General features: G+C 41.1%; 1 protein-coding gene across 1 annotated transcript in view; it reads right to left on the reverse strand.

The window, feature by feature from the left end:
- The window catches only part of GABRA5 (gamma-aminobutyric acid type A receptor subunit alpha5), a 54,361-nt gene that overhangs the window by 22,918 nt on the left and 9,698 nt on the right, over positions 1-21,745 (reverse strand). The window contains exons 3-5 of the mRNA XM_041422101.1: positions 21,025-21,092; positions 20,693-20,913; positions 4,647-4,729 (exon numbers count right to left, since the gene is read on the reverse strand). Of these exons, the coding sequence (XP_041278035.1) occupies positions 4,647-4,729; positions 20,693-20,913; positions 21,025-21,092 (372 nt within the window). The remainder of the gene's footprint in view (positions 1-4,646; positions 4,730-20,692; positions 20,914-21,024; positions 21,093-21,745) is intronic.

Consider the following 21,745-nt stretch of genomic DNA (forward strand, 5'->3'; position numbering starts at 1 on the left):
TAAAGTTTGTTGAGAAGGACACTGTTTTCAAGTTCTCCCTCCTTACTTGCAGTTTTCCTGCAGCTCTTGCAGGTGCTAATTTGGAAAAGTACAAAATTAAGAAAAAACCCTGCAGGTGCCTTCACCTCAGTCCCTTCTCTGCACTATAAGAAAATATCAGGGAAATTTTCTTAACATACCTTTTTTAAAAAAAAAATTCGAAGTGGCTACAAGAAATGGATCGTTTGTGAACAGTGAGTGCTTTAATGTTCAGTATTGCAATAAAATCTGGCATACTGGTGGAGTTACTGTCTCCTCATTACTCTGACTTCACCACGCTTATTAGAGGAAAATAATTTGAGCATATCTCTGGCTACAGAACTAGCCTGTGCACTTGCCTTCATCAAAAGTCAAACTGTGACTTAGTTTGAGGTGTTAAAAAGGAAGATATACATAAACTACATTAGCTACTATCTCCAGACACTACAAATTGTTCCCTTACCAACAGCTGTAAAGCTCGCTTGTTGACCAACAGCGATCAACCTTGGCCATCTTCATGGCCGACTTAAAATTCATCAGCAATCAACACAGGTCCTCTGTTCCCCAAGCTCATGAGCTTGGGGATCTCATTATTTTCAGAATATTCATTAAGCTCTCTACTTACTCTAAAAATAGCATGGTGGGGGGGGTTTACTGCTGAGTGACTAGTGGGCAGCTGCTTCATGTGTTTGTCTATAAGATCTGGTAACTCCATGTACTCAGGCACTGTGTCTTCAAGAGACAGTTGTCATAAATAGACCCCATCTTACAGTATTCAATATTGTCAAAGCACCAATTAACAGCAATTAACTAATTCATCTTCAGGGCAACCCTGTGAGCAAGGTAGCACCAATATAATTAACACAGGAGTAAAATGAGATTTAGGAGTTAAGTCAGTTGCCTGGGCAGAGGCCTTCATGGTCTAGTGGATTAGACATCTGCCTCTCCAACCAAAGACGTTGAGTCTAATCCTTTTTCTGACATTGATTTGCTGCATGACCTTACGGAAAGTCAATTAACTTCTCTGTTTCAGCTGCACTAGAGATAATGATGCTTACCTACCTGGTGACACATGGGCGTTTGGAAACTGTACTAAATTATACTCTTAATGTATTCTTAGGGACTGTCAGTGGAAGAGGTGAAACATTAAAGCTAGGAAGCTTTAATGTCCTTGCTATTTTATCTAATTCTTCCTCCCCACACCAGAAATAGCCTGGGGTTCAGATCAAATTTCTTGGGTTAAGGTGCTCCTAGTAAAACTGCTTCTGGCATCAGGAATTTTCATTACATGCTGTTTGACCAGCAAAGTTATTTAGAGTACAGGTCAGCACTACAATTGCAACAGAAAGTTATTTTAAATTTGGCCATGGAAGGAACGAGCACCCTTCCCATGCTACCATGAGGTAATGAACAGACTGTCACAGCAATCCCCATCAAACACCCTGGATTCAAAGAGAGCAGAACCTGCTGCACAAATCTCTGAGCCTATGCTCATGCATCATCCCCACTTCTCCCTAAATGAAACTTCTGCAGGATAATCTCTACAGGTGTTCTGACCCCTAGCAGGGATGCAATCCCACAGGAGAAGTACCTGTATACATGCACTCCTGGAGCAGAGCCACCTGATCTTGCCATCTTGGAGCAGCAGGGAGCTCTACTTAAGAAGAGAAGGACAACTAAAGGACAACTAAAACCTGCTCTGTTCATTTCATTAGGAGCTGTCCCTGAATGTCTGTCCTTTTCATGACACGCCACAGAGTGCTAAAGCATACCACTTCTGTAGTGGGCATTTGAACTGCCCACAGGTACCTAGGCTGGTGGCATGCACAGGTAACTTCATATCATATTTTGTGTATTTGACTGGGCTTCTAATTATTTCTAAAAAATATTCTGTTGCTACATATCATATTTCCTAGGCCCATAAAATCTCCCACAATTCTAATTTAGCAAGAAATCAGTCAAATACAATATAAGAATTCAGCATTTACCTTTATTTGAGAAAGATTAATTTTCCTTCTCTTTCATAATGAAGAAAACATCAAGCACTTTTTGCCTTTTGCCTGCTGAATTATAACAAACATAGTGAACGCTCATGCAGCCAGAAAATGAATAACCTGCTCCTGCCTCTGCTGCAACACTGATCACTTCTTAGCATCCTTTCTGCCACTGATCCACCATACCCCAGCTCTTTCATTTCACTGCGCTGCCCTCTTCATTTTCAGACTGGTTAGCACCAGTTTCTTTTCCACCCTCCCAGCTTCATTGATAATGTGTTTAACATTTACTTTGATGCTATTCCTTGAGGCTTTTCAAAAGTCTTTTTGGAAAGAAGACCATTAAAAAAAGAAAGGCTGTAGGGAAAGACAGCGAGGAAAGCAGAAAGGGTACGTGCTTATGTATCATATTCCCCTGTAGGCTTCGTCTTGCTGCAAGCCTGCAGGTGACTCAATGCAAACCCATACTGCTGTAAATATGGAATAAATATTGTCCTCTCCTAAAATATACCTGGGCTAGTTCAATAAACTCAAGACTTACTGGCTGCTACTTGTACAAACATATGCATGTGAAATCCCAATAAATTACAAGGGAGCTTTCAGATCAGTAATAAAGATATTCTCAAGGCTGAAAGAATGTCTATAGCATGTCCCTCTATATTTACTTTTTGCAGAAGCCAGTGGTATGGCTAGCACAGATCAAATAGTTCCATGTCTACACATTGTGAAAGAACTTAAAGATTATTTTTAATACCTTATAAACTTGTAAGGTATAAACATATTTTATTCTGAGCATGGCAAAAAAACTAAAACTCTGTTCACCCCTCACAGGCCTAAAATATAAATCCTTAGTGCTGGTTTTGACACAGACTAAAATTACCTGTGTGCTAAGAGGTGATTAACATGTAACACAATTGGCACTAGCGGGACGTATAATTACATTCAGACAGATTACTGGGCACTCCTTCTAAGCATATGTAGCTTATCTTGTAATATTATCTCATGCACTCACATGTTTGATTGGGATGCTTTTTTTTTTGGTCTTACTATGTGGAGAGTTAGAACCTGTACCTTACTGCACCTAATCTACTAATACATGGAAACATCCATTTAACTTTATGGTTGAGCTTCAGACCTCTTATGCATCAGGCTCTTCTTTTAAATATGTATGTTTTAGTATTACACATTTTGCAAGATTTCATAAAACCTTACAACATATCAGTTCTCTAGTCTAGACTAGAAATCAACTAATGTAACTTCATCTATTGATAAACAATATATAATACCAGGAAGGATACACCTTCTTTATCTTATTCATTCTTTCCAGTGGCTTTTGTTAACCATGTATATAAACAACTGCAGTCTCCTGTGAGATGTTTTCCGATTTTCAAGTTCAGAATTAAATGGGTGATTTGCATACACATTTTATTTTAAGTAGAATGTAAAGGTGTCTGGACCTTCAGACTTATATTGGCTTTGCTGTAAATTAATGCTGCTGAAGTAAAAAAAAACACTTGAACCTGCAGTGACTTTGTAAAATACTGGTGGCTATTTGGATGAAACAGAATCTATCTGGATTGGAAGAGGGAAAGGAAATCAGTTCATCTAAAGTTTGGTAATATGGTATAATTACCACATAAACAGTGTTTTTACTTCTTAGTATGATCACTAGAAGACAATGTATAGTCAGTATTAAATCAGGGCAGATACAGACGATAAGGGCAAAGCTTAATCTTGCTAGGATTAGTGACTCTAAATTGATACGGCTGAAAAACATTGCAAAATGCTGAAGTTAGGTGGCTTCAGGGGCTAGCAAAATGCCTTGCATGGTAATTATCAAAAGTCTTCAGAGACAATGATTGCACCTGGAAGCTCTGATTTGATTACCAAAAAAAAAAAAAACCCAAAAGTCTACTGCAGTAGCCTCATTTGTACTTTAATTAAGAGCTTTGTTTTTAAATATAACCATCTGATTCCCTGGGGTTATTTTTAAAGTAAGCTTCTGGCAAGGCAGCAGTGTGGTGGATTAGAGGCTTGGAATTGAGGAAAAATCATCATTCAGCATACAGTTTAGAATAATGTGTGCATATATACAAATACATGTGTATTAAACATCATGTAACAGGATACAGGACTGGATTTATTAAAGCCAAATGGAAAGATATTTCCTCTTTTAATATTCTAGATCTCTTTTAATATATGCAATGCAGATATTGTACTGCAGTCTGGTTCATGTAAACACTAAAACAATTGCACATCAATCTGATCAGTGCAGTGAAAGCTCTGTTTTACTCCAGATGTAAAAGCAAGTTATCAATTTAGCTGTCTCCATCTAGAACTCCACCTAACAGTGGCTGTTACATTTGATGTGGATATATAAGGCATATCACCCATCAACTCACTGTTTATCATGGAGTATGCAGGCATGAGTTGAAAAGCAGCAGGCCCAGATAAAGCATAGTCACGGGAAAGAAGCAGCAGGGTAGCAGCAAGGGGAGCAGAATGAGGATGCTAAAGAACCATGTTAAAAGGGGAAGGCTGGGGGGGAGGGTGAAAGATCTGTACAAGATATGTTTGAACATGAGAAGCCAGAAAATGGTATTTTTCAAGTTCTTATTCCAGAAGAGAACTTACAGCTTCCAAATTTTAACGGGCAAGCATGTGCATCCATGGGGAAATCTTCAAGCTGCATGGGACATTCAGCAGAGATGGTCAATCTGTGGGGGAATAAAAAGAAAACACATAATTTTTTTTCTCCTGCGCTTTTCCTTTAGGTCCCTCACTGCATTACATGAATGCTGACACAAGCACACTTTTCCTGACAGCTCCTTGCTCCTGCTGAAATCACAGATAACCCCCTGTTAAACTGAATGTGAGATAAGCCAGGTGGACCACTCTGTGTGCATGCCCTAGGCATTATCTAGTAACCCTGAGACATTATTTATGTAAGCTGGTCCCAATATTAGAACATGAAGAAACTCCTGTGATGAAGTTTCTGCCATGTACTTTATACTTACTGCTCTCTGTACATACTACAACTGGACTACGAATTTGACTCCTAGGTCAAATAGCACAGTTACAGACATAAAGAATCATTGACTTTATATGTAGATGTAACTATTTAAATGCATTAAATAGATATTTATAGATAGAAATATATAATATAACTAATATAGCTATATATAAATTTATATATGAATTTATATGCATCATTTTATCTAGCACTATAGTTAACTTCTGTTGGAAAGCACATGGTATTGGAGTCCATTTCAGTTCAACACACTGTGAATTACCTGGGCATCTTGTCAGGCAAAAACAACAGGGTCATATTCTCCAGTGTACTGCCTAGAGAAGCAATTCTGTCCTAGACTCCCCAGCCACTATGTGGAAATATTTCATCTAGACTGGACATAGGGGTAGGGAAGAAAAAACCCTTAGGCAAATGTAGATGTTTCCCATGGATGTTCTGCATGATTGGCAGATCAAGCTGATGATTAAGAATAGTTTGAGGTAAATTTCTGAGCAGTGCAGTATCAGTTATATTGATATCAAATCCATCAAATATATCAAATATCTCAGGAGAGCCAAAACGTGCTTCTAGCACAAGCAGAATCTCTTTTGTTTATGCCATTTTGATATTTGCATAATACAGACAGCTTGCTCAGGATAGTGAAGATGAAAATTTCATTTTACTTTATGAATATCTTTATGGCTTTCTCATTTTATGCTGTTATTCCACCTCAGAGGCAACAGCCTAGAGACATCCAAGGCTCTACAGACTTCCTGGTGCTCATGTGACACAGGGCTCTACTGGAGGGCAGCCTGGTTCCTAACCAAACTATTGCTTGGGGAGGGAAAACCTCCAAAGAAATCCACAGCACCCCACTACCAGTATGCAAAAGTACACTTTCCTATCAGTACAGCAGCATGGAGCCATATACACTGGCTATATATTTAGTCATCATTTCCTATGGTGCCATAAGAGCTTCTATTAAAAGGGGCTGTAAAGGGTAACAATCTGTGTACAGATGGCACAGTGCTCAGCCAGTCCAGTTCAGTGCAATGCAGTGATGCCTTGCCAGGGCACTACAGCTACCCAGACAATCAACCGGGGGAAACAGCTCCACTCTTTTGGAGCTAACACACAGAAATCCTGCAGCTGTACCAATGGCTGGAAATGGCAAAATAAGCACAGAAAATGCAACAGTATCATTAGCTAGAAATCGTATTCTGAGGATGAGCTGGGAAACAGAGAGAGAAAAAGGCAAAATGCACACAGTAATAGAAAATGTAAAGATTTATGCCATAGAAAGTCAAAGGAAAAGAAATCCAGTTCAGAACAGAGGTAATTTACCATTTGGTAAGAACAGACAGGAGGGTACAACATAGAAAAGAAATTACTGAGGCCTGAGATACCTGCACTTAAGCAAAACTGTTCTTGAGCTTTATTTTTGTAAAAGATAATTTAAGATCACTCAATATGTAGTTGTCTGCAGCAGAGACTGCCCTTGGGCACCAAAGTCAGCAAAGCCAGGGCTACCAAGAGTGGTGTGTGGATGAATTTAATAAGCTGGTTCTAGTAGTATCCTGCCCAAAACTCACATCCTTTTCACAAAAATCCCTGTAATGGGCACTTGAAAGCAAGGCTGCCATCCCTCCAATGCATAATTTTATTTTCTGTGTCAAGCATTGCAAATTTAACCTTCGTGATAAATTCAGAAACCTTGCTCCGAGGGCCCATAAGACAGCCAGTGTGCTTTACTGCAGTCCATCTCCTGTCTCTTTGTCTACCCAAAGTTTAGGCATGTCATTTCAGAGCTGCAGCTTGACAACATTTTAATATACACACTTGTCATCTGCAAACATCGAAGGAGGGAATGCCTATATCCATCTTACAAAGACAACAGGCGTAGAATCAGGAAGTTGAAGGAATATTCAGTGCGGAATTATGCATAAGACCTTCTGCTTCATCTCGCTGTCCTATGAATTGTATCCTGCTGCCTGCATCTCTGGAAATAACCCTTGTGTGTAATGAGGAAGGTTGTAGATATTCATCAACTATAAATGTGGAAGAGAAGTGAAGATGAGTTGCACAGAGACTGTGACCTAGTGGAATTTAATTAAGTCCCTCCAGAAATTATTTTTGCTTGTCTTAAATAAAAGGGTAGCAGATAAGGCTGGAGGGCATCTGGCTGCCACTACCTGACTCAGAAGCCACAAAGACTCTTGAGGTGCCAGGGCTACTCCTCTGTTCCCTCTGAATTCCTCATCCACCAAAAGGCAGAATATCCCTTAAAAGGCAGGGACTACCTGCTGCAGTCTTCTGGGTCTAACCTGGGGGAAGGGAGAACCAAGTTTAGGAGCTGTTAATGTGTTTGGGGACAGCCTTTCTTTTCAGTAACATGAATTCTTTAGATAAAGAAAGTTCATTTTGCTCTCTTTCAATGATATCTGCATGCTTCTTTCCTTTTCCCATGCCCCTATCCTGGGACCACTCATAGTCTGGCAATCTTGAAAAAAATTAACTAGCTCTACCTATTTGTTACATGCTATTAAGAGCTATGTAGTTGAGCCTCTTAGGTGATTTTTACGTGCTCAGTGAACACTCTCCTAGAAACGTCTTACAAAAGTGTGCATTACCCAAGGCTTTTGAAGTGTCTTGTAATGGCCAATGTGACAAAAATTTTGACAGGAAACTTGTATGAAAACTTGACTGTGGGCTCTGATTCACAGCACAAATGTCACCACCCTGAATTTCTGCAGTTGCTCTGTGCCCAACACGATCTGGTTTTCATAACTGTGTGAGTACCTGAAAAACAAAGTCACTCAGCTGACTCCTGGTTCAAAAAGGCTGGATTTTTCTACTGCATACAGAAATAAAAGCAGCACAGCAGACATCTACACTCTGGGGGCTGGAAGCATGGGTTGTTGCATACAGATTTGCTCTGAGATGCAGAGTACAAACTATATTCAGATCATAGCCCCAGGAGTCTCAAAAAATTGCTATCTGGGTCTACTCCTTCAAATATCACCTGCAGTGATATTTGCACACTTTGGCTTTTAACAATGTGATAAAGCTTAGGGACCCTTTGTATATTCTAGTTTACATAGTTGATTATTGCATAGTCCTCAGTCCCAGCCAGCATGGCATCATGCTTTTCAAACCTGATTTTCTTTAATGACAACGTAACCCATCTAGCTGATCAAGGGAAGTCATCAGGGAAACTGATGTCATCTTTTTCGATTTCCATACAGCTTATGCTACTGTCTCTCACAGTATCCTTCTGGATAAAATATCCAGCACACGGCTGGACAAATATGTCATGTGATGGGTGAGCAACTGGCTCAGGAGTGGGACACAAAGGGTTGCAGTCAGTGGGTGACATGAGACTGATGACCTGTCACTAGTGGGGCTCTGCAAGGCTCCATCTTAGGCCCTGAGCTCTTCAACATCTTTGTGAATGACTTGGATGCAGTACTGGAAGGGACACTAATCAAGTTCACAGATGAGACAAAACTTCAAGAAGTTGTTCCCTCCCTTAAAGGCAGGGAGGCCCTGCAGAGAGACTTCCAATAAATCAGAGGGCTGGGCAATCACCAACAGTATGAAGTTCAAAAAAGGAAAGTACTGGATTCTGCACCTGGGATAGGGCAGCCCTGGATATATGGACAGATTGGGGAATGAGATGCTGGAAAGCAGCACCATGGAAAGGGACCATGGGGTGCTGGTCAGTGGCAAGTTGAACATGAGTCACCAGTGTGCCCTGGTAGCCCAAAAGGCCAACCATGCCGTGGGGTGCATCAGGCACAGCATCATCAACTGGGCAAGGGCCAACCATGCCCTGGGGTGCATCAGGCACAGCATCATCAACTGGGCAAGGAAGGGGATTGTCCCCCACTGGGGCAGCCTCACCTTGAATATTGTGTGCAGTTTTAGGTACCACACTGTAAGAAAAATTACTGGAGAGCATCCAAAGGAGTGCTGTGGAGATGGTGAAGGACCTTGAGGGGAAGCTGTATGAGAAGTGGCTGATGGGAACCTAAAACTTTCGTGTGAGGGGAAGAAAAGGCATTGATCTGTTCTCTGTGAGGACCAGTGACACAGGACCCAAAGGAATGGCCTAAAGTTGTGTCAGAGGAGGTTCAGTTTGAATATTAGAAAAAGGTTCTTCACACAGAGGGTGGTTGGGCACTAGAACAGGCTCCCCAGGGAAGTGGTCACAGCACCAGCGTGACAAAGTTCAAGAAGCATTTGCACACATGGTGTGATTCTTGGGAATGGTTCCATACAGGGGGAATTGCACTTGATGTTCCTTGTGGGTCCATTTCAACATAGCATATTCTGTGATTACAACAAAATTACTCTCAGTTTGCATTTACTTAAGAAAGAGAAAGGAGGCCTGGGCATGCATACATGAAACAGTCTTTGCCTAATCCTTTTAATATGGTGACTCCAGAATGATCTGTGATTCTCCAGAATGATGATGATTGCAGTGTAGCCCAGTTATCTGAGCTAGAGACAGTCACCAAAACAGGATTTTTCTGTCACAGCACACACATTGCTCAAAAGGCAGTTCTTTCCAACAGAAGCACGTAAAAGCTTCCCTCCTCCACCATCATTGTGTCTTAATAAAACCCTATGGGATTAGTTCCACTCAAACAGGGCCTATGACAAGATTATAAGCAGCTGTTAAAGGTCCTTTGCAATAGGAGAATGAAACTCTGATTTTATTGAAGATAATGGTAAAATTCTTCCTGACTTGAATGGGACCACTATTCATCCAAAAAATGTAACAAACCCTGATTACAGCTGCTGATTTATTAATGACCAAATTTTTTTTTCATAATGCTCCAAATACTCACGCTGCTAACCAAGTGTTAATCAACCAACAAAATGCTATAGTGTACCTTCACGATCTGAAAAAATAAGTTAGGTCTACAAATTATTTAATCTATCACCTATAATTGTACATGAAAGCTTTATCAAAGCTTCATATATAGCCTTTAAGAACATAAAGTGATTACTGTCATTCTGTTTCAAGACACATAAATATCTAAGAAAAGCACAATTCAGGCAGCAAGACTTGTTCACTTCAAAAAAGTCACCTTCAACCATTTCCACTGGGGAATTAAGCATGACAATGCTTTCAAGAGATTGCTCCTTTTTAGCGAGAAGGAAAAGAAGGAGGTGTTAAAATCAAGGATGAGGCAAGGAAATAAATTCAGATATTAGGGAGGCAGACATTTGGAGTTAGTGTGATTCAAGGTGAGGTGAGGTGAGGTGAGAAACTCTCAGCAGCAATCCCCGAGACAGGAGGCACCCTATCCTGCAAGACCCTGGTTCAGGTCACTGCAGGGACCCCCCAGCTGCTCCCATGATCTTCTCAATGCAAGGAGCATCTGTTCCTACTCATGGGTAAAGAGAGGGGGCACTGAACGTCCTTCTCCTACCCTGTGAGTGCAGGAAACATTTTCCAACATATTATCTGCAGCTGCCAGGCAGGAGCTGAGGGCAGTCACCCGCCGGGGAGCCACAGACAGCTACGAAACTTGGTTTGCTTATCAAAAGTTATTTGCTACTAACTTTAATGGGAAAAAAAATTAAAACATAGAGCTCTAGAATGAGAGGGAAGCAGGAAGGCAGAGTCACCAGTAGCTTTTGGGAGAACTTAATTCAAGATAAATGTTGAATAATAAGAGTTACAGATGAAGGGGACACAGAAATACTTTTGCTGGCACTAAGGTACTACAGCCAGAGAGATAAGGAGTTTTTCTGCCTATTTGCACTCATCCCCAAACCAGCTCCATCTTCTTAGTTATTTATTTCTGTGCACTACCTTCACCCCTGTTTAAAGGGAACATTGAAATGCTGTGCTTTGACCCCACCTGTGTTGGCAACTAGTACCTGCTATGGTGCTCAGGTGAGCCCAAGTGCCCTTCCCAGCATGAGACCAGCCATTTTCCTTAACACAAGGGAAAATATTTGCTTTAAATTCATCTTAAACCTACCACAACCTATCTCCCCAACATGCCAAAAAAAGAGTTTAGCAGATCCAGCCTTTAGCCAGGGTATCTCTCACTCCAGTGGGCTTGCTGGCTCTCTGAGAAGGGAGACTTCAGGGTTAGGTCAGACCCTTTTCAGGAGTCAACTCCAGGAGAAGCTTCCTGGGGTACCTGCTCCAGCAAGACCTCAGCAGAACAACTTGAGCCTTTCTGGTATCTCCAGTATGCCCTCTGACACACATGGGGCCAGGAGAATAATAGAGTTATTGCTTTGGGTTGTTTTTTCAAACTGTGTTGTTTCAGACTTTAGGTTTGTGAAATTATTCATTTGACTTTGACTGATGACACAACCATTCAGCTGTTCTCCTACTGTGATGTCTTGGGAACACTTCAATAACCAAACTTCCATTTCTTTTAAAAGGTTTTAAAGCAAGACTTGTTTCAGGTCCCAGCACAGTGAGTGTATAGTCCAGGCAATTGATATCTCCCTGTGTTCCTGAAGTAAATGTAACATGCCAGTATAAGCATATATATTGCATACATATATATGCATGCATATACAAGCAAATATATACAAATACACACACACAAACAATATATATATATGAGGACCTTTCTTGGTTCTGAAGCACTTGCCATACAGTCCTAACAAACTCTGTTGGTGGTAGTGCAGAACACCACACAGAAGTTTTAGAATGTGGACAGATGTTCACCCACGGAAACACAGTGGCTCTAAGAGTCACCCTGAAACCTGCCCCTGGTTGGGTGATTGTCTGCAACCTGGCTCATGGGGAAAGAAATTATTATTCTTAGTAACTCAAACACTGCTTTGCTCATGGATTTTCATCACTTTGTTGGAAAAAAGGCCAAAATGCAGATTCAGAGCCTTGATCTGCATGTCCATGTGGGATGTGGAGGCAGTTCACGGCTGTTTCCTACTTATAAACACTGATTTCTTTGCAATACACCAAATAAAGTGAACAGAGAACAGAAAGTAAAGCTAAGACTAGAGTGATGTGCTCTGCAGAAATTTCTGTCTTAGCCCATTTTACCTTCATAACCACTCTGCCAAGAATACGACCATGTCCCAACTTTCCTATGATGCTGAGATGTGCTATCATTATATGACAATGAAATGTCCTTTAAAATGCTACAGGGAAGGCACTATGGCAGACTAAGAGCCAGTCATTGATACTTTTGGGAGCTGTGAATACATAATTCAGATGTATGGTGTACTTGACAGCAAAACTCTCATTTTAAGCAAACAAAATCCTCAGCACAGCTTCTGTTGAAGAACAAGACTTTATTTGCCTAGATGAACTGTGCTGAAGACTAAGTTATTGTGATGTGATCTGAGGTGGCAGAATTGATCTCAAAAGCTGTGCCACTATAAGAATGACCTCCCTGCATGCGGAATAACTTGACATACCCAGAGCACACTCCTAGACAGGAGCAGGGGAGATGTTCAGCCTCTAGACACAAGAAAAAGGCAATGAAATAACCAATAGGACACACAAATTACATTATATGGATTTGGGAGGTTATTGAAAGACTCACAAAGGAGACGTTTATAGTAAAGGTAATGCCTTTAATTCTCCAGTACTTCTTTTAAGTGCATAAAACCAATGCATGAAGCAGTGAGTTTATGCTTATCCAACCTTGTCGTGCCAGTTAGCTAATGAAGTCCATAAGCAAGGTAGAACTTGCTGGAAAAAGCTCTGGTTTTTTATCAGACTAACTAGTGCAGTAAAAACCCCAACCTTTTTCACAGACAATTCCTTCTTCAGGTTCTCTTCCTAAAAACTTTACTTTCTTAAAGAAACTTTAGATCAAAATGTCTATGCAGCTCTGAATGCTCTGCAAGTATCACACCCATCCATTGGATAATTTCACTTAAAAATCTCTCCAAGCTTTCTCTTCTTTATGGTCCTTTATCCATGATTAATTCTCTTTTGGTACCCCAAGAAGAAGGCTTCCAAACTTCCCCTCTACAGCAGCTTCTTTTTTTTAGTGAATTCTTAAATTAAAACCCAAAAATCTAACTAGCTCTAGCAATTCTGAGAAGCTAATGCAGTTGTTGATGCAGGTGAAATGGGAAACAACATCTCAGCCAGCCCACACCTCATTTTGCCAGGCCACACATTCCCCAAGTCTGCCCATGCTACACGTTTTGAGTATGATCTCCTTATCGGCATGGCTTTGTGACAGCATGTTCAAGAAGGAGCTAACTGCAAATACAGTTGTTCTTGAAGTGCTGAGTAACACTGAACTATGAGCTTCTTTTTGGCTCTCAAGAGAGGCCAGTCCCAGTTACTGGCAGAACCAGCCAGCAATACCTGGTGCCAGGTCAACTGCACATCTGATCTTTGCTTTCAGTGGGAGACAACCCAAGCACAGGAGAAAGAAGGGAGCATAGAAATCACACTAAATGATGAAGGCTAAGGACTGTGATGGACACAGTGCAATCATGCTTCAATTTTGATACCACCTGCAAGGCAATTTGATCAGTGCAGGTTTTCTAACTGTCCAAAAGGGCTTTTGTTTTTCAATTTATGCCTGTCAGTATGGCATGTGTTCCTCCATGGATGAAGGCTATCTCACTGCACAGACATCTTTTTGCTTCCTCCCAGCTCACAGACCCTTTATATTTCTATGGACAGGCATAAACTACATGAAGTATTTTCTACTGAGAAAAATTATCTGGATTTAGAAAGTAAGAGTGGGGGGAGGGATGAGGAGGAAGAGCAGTCACCAGATGGGCAGTACCAGCCCATTTGGGCACTCTCACATTTAGACTGGGATGCACAGACATGGCAGAGCAGGTAGGATTACCTGGAGATAGTAAGAGCTGGCAACCCAAAATACAGAACTAAAATCTTTGGTTATTTTCCACAGTTCAGACGTAGAGCTCAAAACCATCACAGCTTCCTTTCAGCCACTTGCATTTAATTCCAGCTTCCTCTTATCCATCTCAGGTTTACCTCCAAGGTCATGCCTCATCATAATCTCTTGCCTTTTGTGTAACATTAATGCTCCCCACACCTCTGCAAAAGAGGGAAGTAGTGATTTGGATTAGAGGAAAACCTATGTGTATGTACCTTATTGGTACATGAAGAATATTATTTAGCCATCCAAGGAGGATGTTATTATCTGGGTTTTTTTGCCTTGCTTCTGAAATGCTACATGCTCCTGATCAATACAGCCATGAAAGGCCAGGTAAAGGCTCAAACTGTGTGTTTTCACTGCTCCAGGAAAAGAGCCCTATGATTCCTCAGCTGTTTAACATCATAAATAGCCATTAAACAGGCCTCAATTTACCATCTGTTTGCTATTTATACCACCACCAGTGCTAGCATCTGCTACAGCATAATCACCTGTTTGTTACAGTTCAACCTCAGAGAAGGAAGGGCCAAATCTCCTGGAGACATTTGTTTCTAGAGCTCCTCATAAGGTGCACTATATTCCCTCCTACACCCACCTAGACAATGCAGAGGACTGAACCCAAGTTATGTGTGTTCAGGTGTGCTACGCTTGCACAACCTTGGCCTTTAGGTTGCACTGAGAGGAAATGGTATGAGTCCTCCACAAAACAGCTACAGGACCAGTGCTGGCCAGAACATCAAATAGCTTTAGGTTGCTGGCACACTACCAATTTCCAGGCTACATGAGTATGGAGGTAGGAAACACCAAAGGAAACAACTAAGATGGGACTCATGTGACTAAACAAAGGTATTATTTACACTGTCCTCCTTTGTCTGCCACAGTGAAAAAAACAAGAAGAATCCCTGAAGTGTGAGTGGAGAGAAATAAGCCTCTCTTAACTTCACTACTGAAGTAGATATCTGGAATAATGTAGACTTCCAACTCCATAAGAAATTCTCTCTCCTGCACTGGGGGCAGATCTGAGCCAAGAGGCTTGGCTGCAGTCGCCAACATTACAGATGAACAGAATTAGGTGAATCCCACCCACCCTGCCTGGTGCATTACAGCACAGTGTATTTTAGATTACTCACTGGAAGTTTCAGCACAAATATAATGTACTTCAGAGGATGGTATTTCTGATTAGGCAGATGAAGATACTAATTTCAGTCTAAGTGAAATGACCAGGGAGTCCACTGTAATGTTATCCTCCCCTAATATAAAAAAAAGACAGCAGAGCCATAACAATTCTTCAGCATCTCTCAGGTACTTTCAAAGCCCCCAGATTCAGAAGCAGACTGGGCTGATACAGAATCACCAAAGCACCTGTGCTTTCCCTGGGTGCTTGGAGGCACCTGTCAGGGCACTGCTTCCTTCCAGGTTCTGTTCAGTCATCCCATCCATGCATGCCAGTCCTGCTGGCTCATGCCTATAAAGCAGGTGTAACACAAAGGAATTTGGCAGAAACTGTACCAGCTAACCCTAAAGGGAGGTGGGTCTGCCTATGAGCTCAGCACAGACCTGGTACTAAAGTTGTACCTTTTGTAGCTCCTCAAAGTCCAAGCAAGCATCCCCCTCCTCCAAGGACATGCCGGTTCTGGTTTGGGTTTTGTCTTTTAATCAATCCTGCCCTTGCTGTGTTGAGTTTCCATCTCTGTGATGGAGATCTCTGTGGGGCTCTGCACACTTTTATTACCAGCAGAATAGGCCATTGTCACACAATCTACATTGGGATTATATTTGGTCGTAATTGCTCATTTTGAATGAATTACACCACAGTCTCCTCTGTTGCCTTCCTCTCCCTGTAACTCCAGCGCTGGATTTTTCAACACAACAAATTGTGGTTCCTTGAAGGACAACTTTTGAGAAACAGGGCAATGTTTCTCAACCAAAACAGAGCCATGGGAACCAAGAGACTTGGTGTTTAAACAAGAATCCTGCTGCTATCCTCAGGGAAGAGCCCTTCACTTCACATATCCCTATTTTCTCTCGCTCTGTCAAAATCTGAATTGATGAAAAGCAGCTGAGAGTCCTTGCCACCATGGCAATTTTTCATCACTCTGCAAGATTCAGCCCAATGTAAAGAAATCACGGGTTTTTTTTTTTCTTCCAGCTTCAGGCAGGTTGAAGCTTGAATACAAAACAAAATGCAGCAAGTCTAACACAGAGAAGGAAATGCATATTTGTAGCTTGTAATTAGTTTTGCAATATTTATACAATACCTAAACAGCATTGACAGATACCTTTCTGTAGATAAAAATAAGAAATAAGAAAATTCAGATTGAACAGAAATGTTCCCATCTAGACATCTGGCTGATGGAAAACTGAAGATTCATTTATAAATCATAGATTTCCTGGTCACTTGTCACTCGTGGGCATACTAGCAAACCTGTGTCTGGCAAAGCCAGAGCTTGAGAACGTACACATTTCTCATAGAATAAATTTCCCTTAAAAACAAACCAGCAAACAAACAAGCAAACAAACAAACAAACCAGCCCTGGCTTTCCCATTAAAAGTCTTGAAAGAAGCACCATATCTTCTGGTCAACTGGTTTTGTGATCAATATCTCTAGAGCATAACATGGTTAGGTTGCTAATCCAAGTCCTTCATGGAAGAGCAGAATTAGTGCTAACATGCACCCAGGACATGTGTTCACTTTCACATACAATTTTAACACTAAGCGCTAATGTAAGAACCAATATTTTCAGCCTAGGAAAGCCTGCGTGTGCACCACAGCAGAGCAAGCAGCGTGCTTATGCTGCCATCAAGTGGACACACAGTGCTGAACTGCAAATATCTTTCTGGAACAAGATAAAAGAATCTCAGGGCTGTACTAAAAATTTTGGAGTTTTTTAAACACCATGCTGAAGAATGTCTGCATTCTCCAGCTGTTGAATTACTATTATCCAAATTATTGGGACAGATTTTACTGCAAACTCTCCCAGGTTCTCTGGCAACCTTCAGTCACCATAATAACATGGGAAAAAATCTGTTTGTGCACTCCTCAGATGTATGACTATGTCCTATTTAAATTCTCAGACTATATCAGATGCCTAGAAGCCCTGGTGGTAAAAAAAGGGATGTGGGGTCCTTTCAAACTGACAATGAGAATGGAGCTCTAATGAGTGCTTTTGTGACGGCACAAGAAAGATTTTTCACTATCTACAAACTGATAGAAAACCATTTAAAAATTTGTAAAAGCTGCTGGCCAAAAGTTAATTTATGGTCCAAAAGTTTAGCTCTAGTTAGGATGCTCTACTTCATATAATTTTTGGCTTCTTTTCTTCACAGCATTTTTTTCTGGCATTCTACAGCAGAGTTTATCAAAGCTTCTGTCTTTACAGCCAATTCCCACTGAGCAAAAAAAAAAAAAAATGCAGCTCACTGAAACATGATCGTTCTCTTCTTAGCGTGAAAATGCTGCTTAAAATCACTGTTCCAATTTTTCAAAATAAATGAATTCTATGCTTTTTACAGTATTTATTTCTCAGATAAGATAAGCTAAATACATATTAATTTTTGAAAAGAAAATAAGCTAATTTTTACCTTCATTCACAAAGCTATTTTCTATATATATTAGTGAAATATGAAGTATGCTTTCTAGTGCTTTTTATAACACTGTTTTTACTGAAAAAAAAAAATTAAAAAATTTGAAAGTGGAGCTACAGTCAATACTCCCCTCTAGGGGACGAAACAGAATTTGCAGTGTTCCATTCAGGAGCGCTTCATTTGTAAATCACATTAGTGAAATAAAACTAATAGGTCCTCCCAAGTGAAAGACAAGCAGAATTATTAAGTCATTCCCCACAGAGAACACGGCTGTCTGTGAAATCTGTCTCGAGGACACGTTGTGTTCCTGTATTCACACAGAAGGCCTTTAATGGCACACGTATACAGAAGCCTATTTATCAGATTTCCCTAGCAACACACATCCCATCAACTTCCGACCCAGACAACGTATCATCCAGTGCAATATGCGAGGTGTGCATTTTTCTTTATAAGTAAACACGTGTGTCATGGAAACGTAAGTCCTGACAAGTACTAAAGCTGGAAGTTTGCTCAGCTGCTCATACTTGGTATATTTGGAAGTGAAATAGGATGGAAGGTCAGCACTGGCTCGGCTGCTTTCCTCCCCTTCATTCAGGCAGCCAGATGCAAGGTTGCAAAAGCAATTCAGGCATCTCTGTCAATGACAGAGGGTCCAATCCTCCCCACACAGAATACTCCTACGTACAGTCTGGGAAGCTCGCAATTCCTCCTTGGAAACGAGGAGAATGCAGAGCTAACAGAGGGTTGTCTACACATCCCCAGATCCTGAGAACTGAGTAAGCCTGATGGGAGCTACAGGAACTGGGGCTCAAGCCTCAGCTGAAGCTCAGTACTTCACAATGCACTACCACTGAGACAAGCAGCTCCCCCCAAAAAAACCCAGTGTTATGTATCTTCTCAAGAAAAGCCATCCTAGGTAACTCTGCTAGCTGTTCCCATTGTTAGAACACTCAAGGAAGCTGAAGGGGCTGGCTGCTTGTCACAGTCACCTCTGAACAGGGTTGGGAGGGGACCCTCAAGCCACACTGTGGCACAGAATGGCTCTGCTTCTAAAGGAGCACAGCTCCATACATGTTACAAAAGCACTTTCCACTATTTCTTGTAATATTTGAAAGCAAGCGGATTTAAAAGCTTTGCACTCTATTTCTTATCACATATACTGTGGTTAGTAAAAGTGTTATTTCCACAGCCAATATTCTAACAAAAAAAAAAAAAAGTTATGTTGTAGTTTTTTAGGTTACAATAGCATTCTTTTCTTTCTGTAGTGTACAAAATCATCAATCCCAAAAAATCAGGAGAAAAGGAGCTGAGTGGGATGATGAGAAAATCTGTGTCACATCCATATTTTTCTCCAGCTGCATATGCTGAGCTTTTCCTCAGTAGGGTACCTGTGGGACCTGAAAATATTGTGCCATTTTCACCAGAGAGACACCTAGACAGAGTAACTCAGATTCAGTGATGAGCTCACCTAGGTCTAGTTCACCCAGGTCTCACTCTGCTAGCTGTGGTGGCTTAGCTCCTCACCTCATGAATCAGGGTTTCGCTGCATTTGTTTAACATTGCAAAAACCAGTGCTTGCATGGAAATTGCGCAATCTGCCCCACAACGTCATGTTCTGCTCCAGGCTGAATGTGAGTCTGATCTGGACTCCACTTACACAAGTAATTTACATAAATAATGGGGAATTGCCACTGCTGCAATCTCTGGAGTGGTAATTACGTAGTCCATGCAGCAGTGAGACTGGTTTTAAGGCTGGCATTACTAACTTTTTTTGTGAAGTTTCTGTGATAGCCAATTGGACTTTTAAGTGTGTCCTTGCATCCTCGTATTTTTTGGTTTATTATTGCAGTGATCACTGATTTGGGGCTAGTAAGTACAGCAACACACATAGTAGAAGAGAAAATTAGGATGCTTTTTCCTTCTTTTAAACATGACTTCCATCATGTCTAAGTCTTTTTAGTGCTAATGCAATTAAAACTGGGATGATCTAAAGTTGTAAGGACATACGTAAGGATACCCTGTATCTCCTTTTCCTCCCATAAGAAGGGATTTAAGACTAGGCTCAAAAACCTCAAACATATCTGAAATACCTGAAATAAAACCTGGGAAGCTCCAGGTCCCTGTGTACAGAAGAAAACCCTCTTGAGCCTCAATAAGTCTTAACCACAAGGACCATGAGCAAGCCTGGGACTCGCCCTGGCAGCGTGCAGGACTGAGTGACTCCATAGCAGGACACCGGCTGGAGTTCAGCTTCCCACACATGGCTGGGGGCTGCCTGCTGAAAACCCAGTCATCTCAGTGCCCAAATTCAGCCTCCTGAGCACTCTGCTAGGTCTCAGGCACCACTCTGGACTCGTTTATAGAAAGTTCAGAATAACCCTTTGTTGCTCAGTAGGTTTTTCCTTTTATCTCTTTTTCAAGTTGTCCATATGACTATGGTCTGGAGAAAACCCTGTTGAAGACAGACAGCAGTCTTAATTACTAGAGGCTAATTACCTTTAATGAGCAAATTTCCATACCCTGATGTGAGATTTGTCCTGAAAAGAATTTCAGACACCAAAAATCATTGATGTTAGGTTTTTATCTGCATTATGCAATGATGATTCTTAGCAGTATAATCAAATCAGAGGAGGAATACATCTCTGAAGATCTGAGACACCCATTTGCTCCTCGGTAATATAATGTCCCAGCTTTGTTTGCAGGATTGTACTTGCTAAAGCAGCATCACAGTGCTGCTAGCTCATGTCATTTATCCCTACGATCATTTGCCTTTTAGCACTATTAGTCAAATTAATAAAAAAAAAAATACAACAAAAGCTCCAAGGGTTCAAGATGTACTGCCCCAGAACGAAGTCTCAGTTTCTGGTCTTGGATACTGTTTTCCTGCAGTCTGCACTACAGCTGCAAACACAAACAGTAAGAGGGAACAGATCATCTTAAAAAAGCTGAACTGAATCATCAAATCTGTTGAGAATATGCTTTCTATTTAATCAAAAGAAATAGTTAAGCACTAGCACTATTCAGAGAAGCTACTAATTAATCTGTACTTGAAGGCTACAATTATATTTTTCATTTTTCTTGATATTCATACAAATATATGTGAAAGATTGGTTCCCTGGCTCTACTAGGAGTGGAGAAAGTGATGGTCCCCCCAAGTAATTGTAGTTATCTGGAAATCAGCATCAGAAGACATCAACCCTGGCTATTACCTCATGGTGTACAGCAGAGTGCCATCGTCCTCCAGGCGCAGGAGTTTGTTTGGGGTTGTCATGTTGTGAGCAATAGACTTCTTGCCATTGTGGAAAAAAGTGTCTGGGGTCCAGATCTTGCTGGCGAGCAAGTTGTTAAGAGGGAGGCGTTGCATAGGTCCTTTGAATCGCAGCCTTTCATCTTTCCAGCTTTGTCGGAAAAAAACGTCAATGGTGTATTCCTAGCACAAAGAAACACTCAAGGTATTGCAGGATCTGAATAGAAATGATGGTTCCAAAAATGACTTTAGCAAAGTAAATACAACCGAGTTGGCAGCCACATGCTAACTTACCATTTCTGTGTCTGACACAGGACCAAAACTGGTAACATAGATGTCTGTTTTCACCTGAGTTATTCTCTCTGTAATAAACATAGGCTCTGCATCAGTAATTGCTTTAAAATGCAAATACCTACTGGCAGTGCTTATTTCTATTAATTTCTGAATCACTCAAAAATCCCCAAAAGAATGAAATTAAGAGCATGCTGGAGTAAGCATTTCATCCTGGATTAAATGCAATTGTTGACCTTTGGGAGTCCAGGCTTTTTTCTTACAAACAGAAAGAAACCAGCCCTTCAAGGGTGCATTTCCTGTGACTGACAGTTTTAGATCATAGAGACACAGAAAGGTTTGGGTTGGAAGGGACTTTAAAGATCATCTAGTTTCAACCCCTTGCCAAGGGCAGGGACACCCTTGACTAGATCAGGTTTCTCCGAGCCCCATCCAACCTGGCCTTGACCACTTCTACAAATGGGGTATCCACAGCTTCTCTGAGAAACCTGTTCCACTGCCTCATACACCCTCAAGGTAAAGAATTTCTTCCTATTACCTAACCTAAATCTACCCTCTTCCACTTTAAAACCATTACCCCTGATCCTATCACTCCCTCTTTCCTCTAAGCATCTTTAGGCAATGGAAGGTTTCTATAAGGTCCCCCCAGAGCCTTCTCTTCTCCAGGGTGAAGAACCCCAACTCTCTCATCATGTCTTCACAGGAGAGGTACTCTAACCCTCTC

Source organism: Onychostruthus taczanowskii, unplaced genomic scaffold (assembly GCF_017590055.1).
Source record: "Onychostruthus taczanowskii isolate IOZ18803 unplaced genomic scaffold, ASM1759005v1 scaffold71, whole genome shotgun sequence".
NCBI lineage: Eukaryota > Metazoa > Chordata > Aves > Passeriformes > Passeridae > Onychostruthus > Onychostruthus taczanowskii.